This window comes from Coregonus lavaretus (genome assembly GCF_964263955.1).
Source record: "Coregonus lavaretus genome assembly, chromosome: 38".
NCBI lineage: Eukaryota > Metazoa > Chordata > Actinopteri > Salmoniformes > Salmonidae > Coregonus > Coregonus lavaretus.
In genome coordinates this window covers 18,399,674-18,411,520 of record NC_140025.1, presented here as the reverse complement: position 1 = coordinate 18,411,520, position 11,847 = coordinate 18,399,674, and the positions used below count along the sequence as shown (strand labels likewise).

General features: G+C 45.3%; 1 protein-coding gene across 1 annotated transcript; it reads left to right on the top strand.

Moving 5' to 3' along the window:
• Window positions 1–1,394: 1,394 nt before the first annotated feature.
• On the top strand, window positions 1,395–11,640 carry LOC311112507 (ubiquitin-conjugating enzyme E2 A-like; the record flags this gene model as incomplete). Its single annotated transcript, XM_084155640.1, has 6 exons — window positions 1,395–1,438; window positions 1,601–1,681; window positions 10,667–10,692; window positions 10,809–10,898; window positions 10,989–11,077; window positions 11,512–11,640. The coding sequence occupies 6 exons, from the start codon at window positions 1,395–1,397 to the stop codon at window positions 11,638–11,640; spliced, it is 459 nt and encodes a 152-aa protein (XP_084011766.1).
• Between the last annotated feature and the right edge of the window lie 207 nt (window positions 11,641–11,847).

Below are 11,847 nucleotides of genomic sequence, written 5' to 3'. Positions count from 1 at the left end.
ATTGGTCTTCACAAAGTTTGCTGCTTCAGTGTTTTTAGATATTTTTGTCAGATGTTACTATGGTATACTGAAGTATAATTACAAGCATTCCATAAGTGTCAAAGGCTTTTATTGACAATTACATTAAGTTTATGCAAAGAGTCAATATTTGCAGTGTTGACCCTTCTTTTTCAAGACCTCTGCAATCCGCTCTGGCATGCTGTCAATTAACTTCTGGGCCACATCCTGACTGATGGCAGCCTATTCTTGCATAATCAATGCTTGGAGTTTGTCAGAATTTGTGAGTTTTTGTTTGTCCACCCGCCTCTTGAGGATTGACCACAAGTTCTCAATGGGATTAAGGTCTGGGGAGTTTCCTGGCCATGGACCCAAAATGTCGATGTTTTGTTCCCCAAGCCACTTAGTTATCACTTTTGCATTATGGCAAGGTGCTCCATCATGCTGGAAAAGGCATTGTTCGTCACCAAACTGTTCTTGGATGGTTGGGAGAAGTTGCTCTCAGAGGATGTGTTGGTACCATTCTTTATTAATGGCTGTGTTCTTAGGCAAAATTGTGAGTGAGCCCACTCCCTTGGCTGAGAAGCAACCCCACACATGAATGGTCTCAGGATGCTTTACTGTTGGCAGGACACAGGACTGATGGTAGCGCTCACCTTGTCTTCTCCGGACAAGCTTTTTTCCGGATGCCCCAAACAATCGGAAAGGGGATTAATCAGAGAAAATGACTTTACCCTAGTCCTCAGCAGTCCAATCCCTGTACCTTTTGCAGAATATCAGTCTGTCCCTGATGTTTTTCCTGGAGAGAAGTGGCTTCCTCGGTGCCCTTCTTGACACCAGGCCATCCTCCAAGGTGTGACTTGAAATCTATTTCAAGTTGTTCTGCCCATGCATACTAAGTGTAGTCCTAAAAGTACATGCCATCCCTTGAGAGCAATCTTGAATGTCTATGCACTCGTGCGCGTCACCTTGTCGCCTCTGCGGTCAACCTTTTTGTACAACCCTTCACGTTCCAAAGCCACGCGTCCAGCGGAGTCCGTTCCATTTTACACCTAGAAATAGGGGTGTGCATTAGAAGTATCTCTAGGCATGTAATATTAGCCACGCTGATGGACATTATTGTAGATTTTGTCAATGCTTTATTTTGAAAATACATTCCAATAATGTATTTTTTGTGCGTTTGTGTGCGCCTTTGTGAACGACCACAGAAAACTCCTGCTACCTATTTTGAGAATGTGGTATCGCCGCTAATTCTCTAATGGGGTATACAAAGAAAAGGTGTTTTGTTGTCAGGAAGAAGGGGTGAAATTCATGTCAAAACATAACTTTACTGTATATGCGTTGATAGTGCATGTAAACATTATAGACCCGAAAGGATACGTGCATAATCTTCAGTGATGTCCACTCCAGCGAGAAGGCGACTCATGAGGGATTTCAAAAGGTGATTTGTTGCGGGGGTGTCAAGGCATTGAGCTTGTTTACTGTTTGACAAACCTACATAGTGATCTGGATACAGCGCTGCTTACAAATATGTTGATACATCGTAACACTCCGTCCCCTAGTCACTTTGTATTGATTTATTCTCTTCTCATGCATCTGACAGATTGCAAGAAGATCCCCCAGCTGGCGTCAGTGGCGCTCCCTCTGAGAACAACATCATGGTGTGGAATGCTGTTATATTTGGGTATGAAAAGTTGCTTATATTTGCATATCAAATCAAAGTTTATTGGTCACGTACGCAGTTTAGCAGGTTTTGTAGTGGTGCAGCGAAATGCTTACGTTACTAGCTCCTAACAATGCAGTCAAATGTAAAACAATTAAAATGTAGCCAAAAAAAAAGTCAAGAAATCAGGAACGGTGGGACGAATCCAATGAACAGAAATAGCACTGTAGCAGTATCAAAATGCAATCTATACATATGTACACCGGGGGAATTTACACAAGATAAACTAAGAATGATATGTACAGCAGTAGATATATTACAGTGAGCGTCAATAATTCAGTATATAAATAAATATGCGGTGTGTATAAACAGTGTAACTAAAATACAATTTACAGTAGTAGAAATATTAGAATAAGCTATGTCGGGGATACAACATTTAAATACATAGTGTGAAACGGGAAGTGGCCAGTGGTTCAATGTCTCTATAACATGGAACAGCATCGTTGTGAGTGTGTATGTAGGAGTGGTGAGTGTGTATGTACGTGTGTTCGTGAGTATGATGTGTGTGTGTATGTGATTAGCTTGTGTGAGTGTGCATCACCCGGTAGATGGCTAGTGATGGCTGTTTATCAGTCTGGCCTGGTAATAGAAGCTGTTTTTTAGTCTCTCGGTCTTGGCTTTGATGCAGCTGTACGTCTCAATCTGTCTAACCGTAGCGGAGTGAATTCGGGCGACTGAGGTCCTTGAAGACCCAGCGCCAGTATAAAGTGACAAAGGGGGCAGTTGAAATCGGCAAGGGGTCTACATTTTTGGAGGTTCTTGCATTTTAATTATATTGAATTCTGCTTATATAATCATGCTATACCACAATAAACAAAGTTCAAATGCCGAGACTCCGAGATCATTGAGTGCTTTTGAAATCTGTAGCCTATCTCTGCTGCGCTGTATCAGCACAATGAACAGCACGCAACAGCAAGGCCGTTTTGGTAATGAATATATACTACAAGATAGATTGGCTGTTTGTAATAGGTGAATTGCCGAATGTGAATGCAGCCATACACACAGCTGTCTTACCAAAATAATGCAAACTAAATGTTGAAAGTAGTAGCCTAGTTATTCATGCATGAAACAAAAAAACAGAATAGCAATTTGGCTTAGAATACCGACACAACTGCGAATGTGAACAGAACAAAACAATGGTACCAAGTAGTAGGCCTAGTAAACAAAATATCAGATCGATAAAGTTAGTTAAAAGTAAACAAACACTAAGTAAACTAAAGGCGAATAGAGATCCAAATAACCAAAACACAGCCTAAAGCCTACTACAGTGAGATGCAGCCATGCACAGCTGTCTTCCCAAATAAATACACTATAGTCAAAGTTTTAGAACACCTACTCATTCAAGGTTTTTTCTTTATTTTTACAATTTTCTACATTGTAGAATAATAGTGAAGACATCAAAACTATGAAATAACACATATGGAATCATGTAGTAACCAAAAAAGTGTTAAACAAATCAAAATATGTTTTATATTTGAGATTCTTCAAATAGCCACCTTTGCCTTGATGCCAGCTTTGCACACAAATAAAGAAAAACCCTTGAATGAGTAGCTGTTCTAAAACTTTTGACCGGTAGTGTAGGCCTATACAGGCCCGCTTCAAACATGGAAAATCATGCCCCTAGCTCAAGAGTTCAACAAACACTTTTCCAATACGCACCGTTACATTTACAGCAACGAAAATCAATAGGCTACCAAGTAAACCATAATAGAATGTATCTATTTCTATGATGAAACATACCAACATGTAGCTATACCCAGGGGCATCATTTGGGTTCCAGCATTGGAATTATATTGAATACTGCTTATCATGCTATACCACAATAAACATGAAAGTTCAAATGCTTTTGACCAAGAAGTGACAGGTTCAATGGCACACAATCTCCACTGCACTCTATCAGCTCCATGGACAGCGCCCTACACACTAAAGCAAGATTTTGTTAAAAACCAGCCAGCTAAATTGTTTCAATCTTATCTTTCAAAAGTGTTGCAGCCTCCTTGATGCTCTGTGGAACTTCCTTAGTAATCAATCATTTCATAATCCCAGAAATCTTCTTGTAAGATCCCCATCAAATGCCAGTTGGATTAGTTTAGCTTCCCTCGGGTGTTGCATGCATCTTCTGTGCTGACTGAACATGTTTGTCAAAGTGGAAAATGAGTTCTCGCATGTAGCTGTGGACGCCCCAAAAGTCAGTCCATGTTTCAGTGCAGTAACCACGGTCGGCGTAGAGGAGAGAGGCCCAGAGAATCATTGCAGGATATCAAGTGGGGTCCATTTGTCCTCATTAGAACCAGAGCAGGCGATTTCAGTCTGCAAAAACAGGCGAGCAACGCTAAACTCAGCTTCCACAAAATCTGTTTTGTTTAGATCCAGCAGTGGTTTCACCTTTCTCACATCTAGAAAGTCATGGCTCTCTGTGTCAAGGGCACACAGGGCCTCCACCAGTTGGCTGTTGTGTTCGCTGAATCGTTCTGACATTTCACCAATGACAGCATCCAAGAACAGTCTCAAATGCTTGATGCGTGCCTAGCAAATCATTTAGTAATATTGCTTGATGTGTGCCTAGCAAATCCTTTGGTACTCTCATTCTTACAGTTAGAATACCCAGCTTGAGTGAAGTCCTTGTCTGCGTTAGCATTGGACCCAACAAAGAACATTCACATGGGAAACAAAATGCAGCATCTGCAGTAACCAAGTATTCCAGCCACTCTCTTCCTATGAACCAGTTGCTATTAAATTAACGTTTTTGGACAGAACCTGTGGCTAGGGTAGGATTCTAGGCTAACCTGGGCAGCTCCACTGTTCCAAGATCATCAGGCAGCTATGGAGCCATTATCGTGGCGCCACTTGTGAAAGGGTGGGTAGGCTCTGCACACGGAGCTAGCTGGAACTCGGCAGCATCATCGCTGCTGGGCTTGGCGGCAACCTCGTGGTTTGATGCTGCTGCTGCTGCTCATTGCTCTCCTTATCCTTTTCCTTTGTTTGGGTATTTTGGCGAAGCCAATTTCTGATATCATCGTGGCAGATTAGCTGTATTTGCGCTAGCTAAATAGGCTAAGGCTAATAACACTAACCCTTTTTACAGCTAGCTAAGAAGCTAACTAAACTCTGTAATGGTGGGGCGTGAGGCAGAGTTGAGTGAAGCAGCTTCAACAGTAAACTTGACCCAGCAGGCCCGCCCTTATAAATCAAAATCAAATATTAGAGGTGGAGGCATATCATGTTATTCACTTAGCCTACCACAGAGATGAGAAGCGTTTTTTCCAGCTGTTTATGGAAACCCAAAGGAGTCGTACCTAATCACCCAGTGGCTTTCCATAACCCCCTTACACACACCACGGTGCGCCCTGTCCATTGTGCTGACACAGCGCAGCGGGGATACAGATATTTTCTGTGCCAACCTGTCACTCAATCATTTAAACATTTTAGCAATTTTTATATAGGGACATTAAACTAAAACTGAGTGGGCTCAAGTTTGAACTGAGGGGGCTAACCCCCCCTTTAACCCCCTCATGGAGCCGGGCCGAAATGATTTTCTTGGCCTTCCTTTGACACCGGATGCTGTAGGTGTCCTGGAGGGCAGGCAGCGTGGCCCCAGTGATGCGTTGGGCTTTCCTCACCACCCTCTAGAGCGCCATGCGGTTGAGGGCGGAGCAGTTGCTGTACATGGCGGTGATGCAGCCCAACAAAATGTAGTTATCTAAACAACAGGGTGAAACTGGAGTTTTATAGGAAGCATAGTCTCTTCTACCAGCTACGTGCTTAATCCATTATGCACAGTTTAGTGTAACCGATGTAAATGGAAAAATATTCTTTATATTCTTTATTTAACCATTGTTTATACAGGTTTTTCTCATTGAGATAAAAATCTATTTTTCAAGAGAGACCTGGACAATTAGATGTACCAGTAAACTACTACCTACTATTGCCTACATGACTCACCAAGTTGGCAGTTGTAACCTAGCCCAAAGTTATCTCTAGTTCATCTCCCTGTAATATGGATATCTTCCATACAGGGTTCTAGCGCGATGCGCCTAGTAGAGTGTACCACCACTATGTCAAGTTGATACTTGTAAAGGAAAGTCAATTCTAATGCTTCCTTGTGCATATGTTTGTCCTGTGTAACTGCATGTTTTTCTTTGGGTGCTGAAATCTGTAGTTTTTGTCAACCTGCCCCCCGTAATCCACTGTTTTCCAATGGAGTAGAAAGTGACTTCAAACGTGCACTACCACTCGATACCTTTATAAATATCCATTCTTGAATCTTTACTGTGCACCTGTGCTTGTCCTAATTGTTATAGAGTTGTCAGTTGGATTTGGAATCCATATTTTTAAATACTGTATATTGCATTCTATGCATCCCCTGCCCAAACAAAGAAATCTGCCGTGCAAAGACGGCCTGCTCCTTCTCCTTTAACAAACAATGGCTTCCTTGGCAGAGGTCGTGTAAAATGCTACTTTTATAAAAAACTATGGATTTCAGCACCAAAAGAAAGCTTGCAGTTACACAGGGCAAACATAGGTATAAGGAAAGCATTAAAGAATGGACATTTTTACAAGTATTTACTGATAGTGACTCGATGTCATCGGTGGTACACTCCGCCGACACTCATCGTATCTCAACTCGGAAGTTTGTTTAAATCAAATCAAATCAAATTGTATTTGTCACATGCGCCGAATACAACAGGTTACAGTGAAATGCTTACTTACAAGCCCTTACCCAAAAAGGTAAGGGGGGGTAGAAGGATTACTTTTATCCTATCCCAGGTATTCCTTAAAGAGGTGTGGTTTCAAATGTCTCCGGAAGGTGGTGAGTGACTCCGCTGTCCTGGCGTCGTGAGGGAGCTTGTTCCACCATTGGGGTGCCAGAGCAGCGAACAGTTTTGACTGGGCTGAGCGGGAACTGTGCTTCCGCAGAGGTAGGGGAGCCAGCAGGCCAGAGGTGGATGAACGCAATGCCCTCGTTTTGGTGTAGGGACTGATCAGAGCCTGAAGGTACGGAGGTGCCGTTCCCCTCACAGCTCCGTAGGCAAGCACCATGGTCTTGTAGCAGATGCGAGCTTCAACTGGAAGCCAGTGGAGTGTGCGGAGGAGCGGGGTGACGTGAGAGAACTTGGGAAGGTTGAACACCAGACGGGCTGCGGCATTCTGGATGAGTTGTAGGGGTTTAATGGCACAGGCAGGGAGCCCAGCCAACAGCGAGTTGCAGTAATCCAGACGGGAGATGACAAGTGCCTGGATTAGGACCTGTGCCGCTTCCTGTGTAAGGCAGGGTTGTACTCTCCGAATGTTGTAGAGCATGAACCTACAGGATCGGGTCACCGCCTTGATGTTAGCGGAGAACGACAGGGTGTTGTCCAGGGTCACGCCAAGGCTCTTCGCACTCTGGGAGGAGGACACAACGGAGTTGTCAACCGTGATGGCGAGATCATGGAACGGGCAGTCCTTCCCCGGGAGGAAGAGCAGCTCCGTCTTGCCAAGGTTCAGCTTGAGGTGGTGATCCGTCAACCATACTGATATGTCTGCCAGACATGCAGAGATGCGATTCGCCACCTGGTTATCAGAAGGGGGAAAGGAGAAGATTAGTTGTGTGTTGTCTGCGTAGCAATGATAGGAGAGGCCATGTGAGGATATGACAGAGCCAAGTGACTTGGTGTATAGCGAGAATAGGAGAGGGCCTAGAACTGAGCCCTGGGGGACACCAGTGGTGAGAGCACGTGGTGCGGAGACAGCTTCTCGCCACGCCACTTGGTAGGAGCGACCGGTCAGGTAGGACGCAATCCAAGAGTGAGCCGCGCCGGAGATGCCCAGCTCGGAGAGGGTGGAGAGGAGGATCTGATGGTTCACAGTATCAAAGCAGGCAGACAGGTCTAGAAGGACAAGAGCAGAGGAGAGAGAGTTAGCTTTAGCAGTGCAGAGAGCCTCCGCGACACAGAGAAGAGTAGTCTCAGTTGAATGACCAGTCTTGAAACCTGACTGGTTTGGATCAAGAAGGTCATTCTGAGAGAGATAGCAAGAGAGTTGGCTAAAGACGGCACGCTCAATAGTTTTGGAGAGAAAAGAAAGAAGGGATACTGGTCTGTAGTTGTTGACATCAGAGGGATCGAGTGTTGGTTTTTTGAGAAGGGGTGCAACTCTCGCTCTCTTGAAGACGGAAGGGACATAGCCAGCGGTCAAGGATGAGTTGATCAGCGAGGTGAGGTAAGGGAGAAGGTCACCGGAGATGGTCTGGAGAAGAGAGGAGGGGATAGGGTCAAGCGGGCAGGTTGTTGGGCGGCCGGCCGTCACAATTCGCAAGATTTTATCTGGAGAGAGAGGGGAGAAAGAAGTCAAAGCATAGGGTAGGGCAGTGTGAGCAGGACCAGCAGTGTCATTTGACTTAACAAACGAGGATCGGATGTCGTCAACCTTCTTTTCAAAATGGTTGACGAAGTCATCCACAGAGAGGGAGGAGGGAGGGGGGAGGGGGAGGAGGATTCAGCAGGGAGGAGAAGGTGGCAAAGAGCTTCCTAGGGTTAGAGGCAGATGCTTGGAATTTAGAGTGGTAGAAAGTGGCCTTAGCAGCAGAAACAGATGAAGAAAATGTAGAGAGGAGGGAGTGAAAAGATGCCAGGTCCGCAGGGAGTCTAGTTTTCCTCCATTTCCGCTCGGCTGCCCGGAGCCCTGTTCTGTGAGCTCGCAATGAGTCATCAAGGCACGGAGCTGGAGGGGAGGTCCGAGCCGGCCGGGAGGATAGGGGACATAGAGAGTAAAAGGATGCAGAAAGGGAGGAGAGGAGGGTTGAGGAGGCAGAATCAGGAGATTGGAGGGAGAAGGATTGAGCAGAGGGAAGAGATGATAGGATGGAAGAGGAGAGAGTAGCGGGAGAGAGAGAGAGCCAAGGTTGCAACGGCGCATTACCATCTGAGTAGTGAGTAGTGTTGGAGGAGAGCGAGAGAGAAAAGGATACAAAGTAGTGGTCGGAGACATGGAGGGGAGTTGCAGTGAGGTTAGAAGAAGAACAGCATCTTGTAAAGATGAGGTCAAGCGTATTGCCTGCCTTGTGAGTAGGGGGGGACGGTGAGAGGGTGAGGTCAAAAGAGGAGAGGAGTGGAAAGAAGGAGGCAGAGAGAAATGAGTCAAAGGTAGACGTAGGGAGGTTGAAGTCCCCCAGAACTGTGAGGAGTGAGCCATCCTCAGGACAGGAACTTATCAAGGCGTCAAGCTCATTGATGAACTCTCCAAGGGAACGTGGAGGGCGATAAATGACAAGGATGTTAAGCTTAAATGGGCTAGTGACTGTGACAGCATGGAATTCAAATGAGGAGATAGACAGATGGGTCAGGGGAAAAATAGAGAATGTCCACTTGGGAGAGATGAGGATTCCTGTGCCACCACCCCGCTGACCAGATGCTCTCGGGGTATGCGAGAACACATGGTCAGACGAGGAGAGAGCAGTAGGAGTAGCAGTGTTTTCAGTGGTAATCCATGTTTCCGTCAGCGCCAAGAAGTCGAGGGACTGGAGGGAAGCATAGGCTGAGATGAACTCTGCCTTGTTGGCAGCAGAACGGCAGTTCCAGAGGCTGCCTGAGACCTGGAACTCCACGTGGGTGGTGCGTGCATGGACCACCAGGTTAGAGAGGCAGCAGCCACGTGGTGTGAGGCGTTTGTATAGCCTGTGCGGAGAGGAGAGAACAGGGATAGACAGAGGCATAGTTGACAGGCTACAGAAAATGGCTACAATAATGCAAAGGAGATCGGAATGAAATGAACTAAACATCTGGTAAAGGAGAGAGCGGGGCCTCCCTCACCACAACACCCAAATATAACTCTCCCAACTTCCACCTCAGAAACTATAATTGTTGTAAACTACAGCGGTTCAATGTTTTCTAGGAATAGACTAACTTAGTTTATTCAGCTAGCTAACTTGGTACAGTATTCTTCCGTGAAAATCGTCCAGGGCACCTAGTCATAAGACGCAACAGCCAGCTAGCATGCCGGACTCCAACAACACGGTTTAGCACCAATACTCGGCCACAACAAACCACCAGTGTGTCAACACGCCAAGCAGATCGTTCGTGTCCGTGTCTAACGTTGTGGGTTAGTCCCGACAGCTTGAGCGAGTCCGTTGTCAACTTATTCAGCCAGTTAGTTAGCTAGAATAGTTAGCATACTAGCTAGCCATTGCTTTCAGACAAAGAAGAAACCCCTCCTTTCACAGCACGAACACACAGAGAGTGCCAAGCTAACGTTAACTAGTCACCCATGTCCCGAATTCCTTGAACGACTCTGGCTACCAATATGAAAAAACAAAACACAAATGTAGGTTATAACTTACCCCTAGCAGCTACTGTTAGCTAGCCAAGTGCAAAGCAAGCCACTGAATTGACTCAGCCAGTTCGCGTCTGTTCGCTAGGTCGTTCCAGCTATTGTTTACTAGTAGCTATCCAGGTAGCAACAAGCTAGCTAAATTTCAAGCACAGTAGCCACTTACTACCTAACATTAACGGTTCAGACAATGAGGTTAGAAAACAGCTGAATGGTAGGCATTATTGTATGTAATTATTGTAGGAAGCCAGCTGGCGCAATTACAGGCACTCTCAGGCCTGAAACAACTATACCGTTGCTAATAGTTGCCAGCAGCTACCCGCCAGCTAGTCCAGGTAGTGGGTTAGCTAGCTAGCTTCGTGCTTCACCGTGCTCATTGAATACAATACTAACCTACAATAATTACATACAACAACCCACGATAACTACCTACAATACCTAACTACAATCTAAATACATAGTTTAAGCTTTAAGCTTTAAGCTTTACTCGACAAAGCCCAAACTATGTATAAAGCCAAGCTTACCCGACGACCTCACCCGACAACCTCCTCCTCTCCGACAACCTCCAACCAGGAACCTCACGATACTTCGTGTAGGTTCTTTGAGAGTAAGTAATTCAATGCATTATTTTCATTGCAGGCCAGAGGGAACACCGTTTGAGGATGGTAAGTAGGCCAGCCTGCATTCTGACATCTGAAGCCTATACATGTCATGTCAAATATCATTGGTGTTGGTTCACTGGCTGCAGCTCTTCGTCTCACAACTCTCCCATCCATTACAGGCACATTTAAACTTACAGTGGAGTTCACGGAAGAGTATCCAAACAAACCACCCACAGTCAGATTCGTCTCCAAGATGTTTCATCCAAATGGTATGCCATTTGTCTTGTTTTCCTTTTAGGAATCTAATTTGTTACTATTGTGCTTTGATCCTGTTCTTGTGGTTTCCTATATCCCCCCAGTGTATGCTGATGGCAGTATATGTCTCGATATTCTTCAGAATCGCTGGAGTCCAACCTATGATGTATCATCAATTCTCACCTCTATCCAGGTATGTTGTATGGACAACCTCATTATCAAAGTTAACTGACCACATATGCACAGTATGTCTACACAGTGTGTTTGCGTAGCTCAAGGAAGTGACATGCATAACTCATGTACAGTGGACAATGACACTAGCGCAGGATTATCCAATCTTGTCCTAGAGAGCTACTGGTTGTGAAGCCCTGCAGTAACACACCTGCTTGAAATATTCAACTAATCATGGTCTTCTCTCTGTAGTCTGGACCATAAGTAGCTGGGTCAGGTGTGTTACTGCAAGGCTGGAACAAAAGCCTGCACAGCTAGTAGCTCCACTAGAGTTGGAGAACCCTGCAATAGTGTAATCTATCCATAATGTCTATGATCCAAACACAGTTTTAAACTTACCTGCATCATGTTTCATTGTTGCTGTTCGGTCATGGAACTTCTTCCTTGTCTTTCCAGTCTTTGCTGGACGAACCAAATCCCAACAGTCCGGCAAACAGCCAAGCGGCACAGCTGTACCAGGAAAACAAACGGGAGTACGAGAAGAGAGTCTCAGCCATCGTCGAGCAGAGCTGGAGGGACCGCTGACCCCTCCCGGAACGACATCTCACCTCCCAAAGAACGTTCTTGAACGTTGTGTGGTTTAGCATAGCTGAGTGATTGGTGAAGCATTTCTTACTTTCCTTTCTCTCCATTGTTTTTGAGAAATCATGTGCACTTTAATGGTTTGTTCTACCAAGGGGGGTATCTTGCAGGTTCTTCTGTCACCCCTCGTTTACTTCATCAGTTTACTCT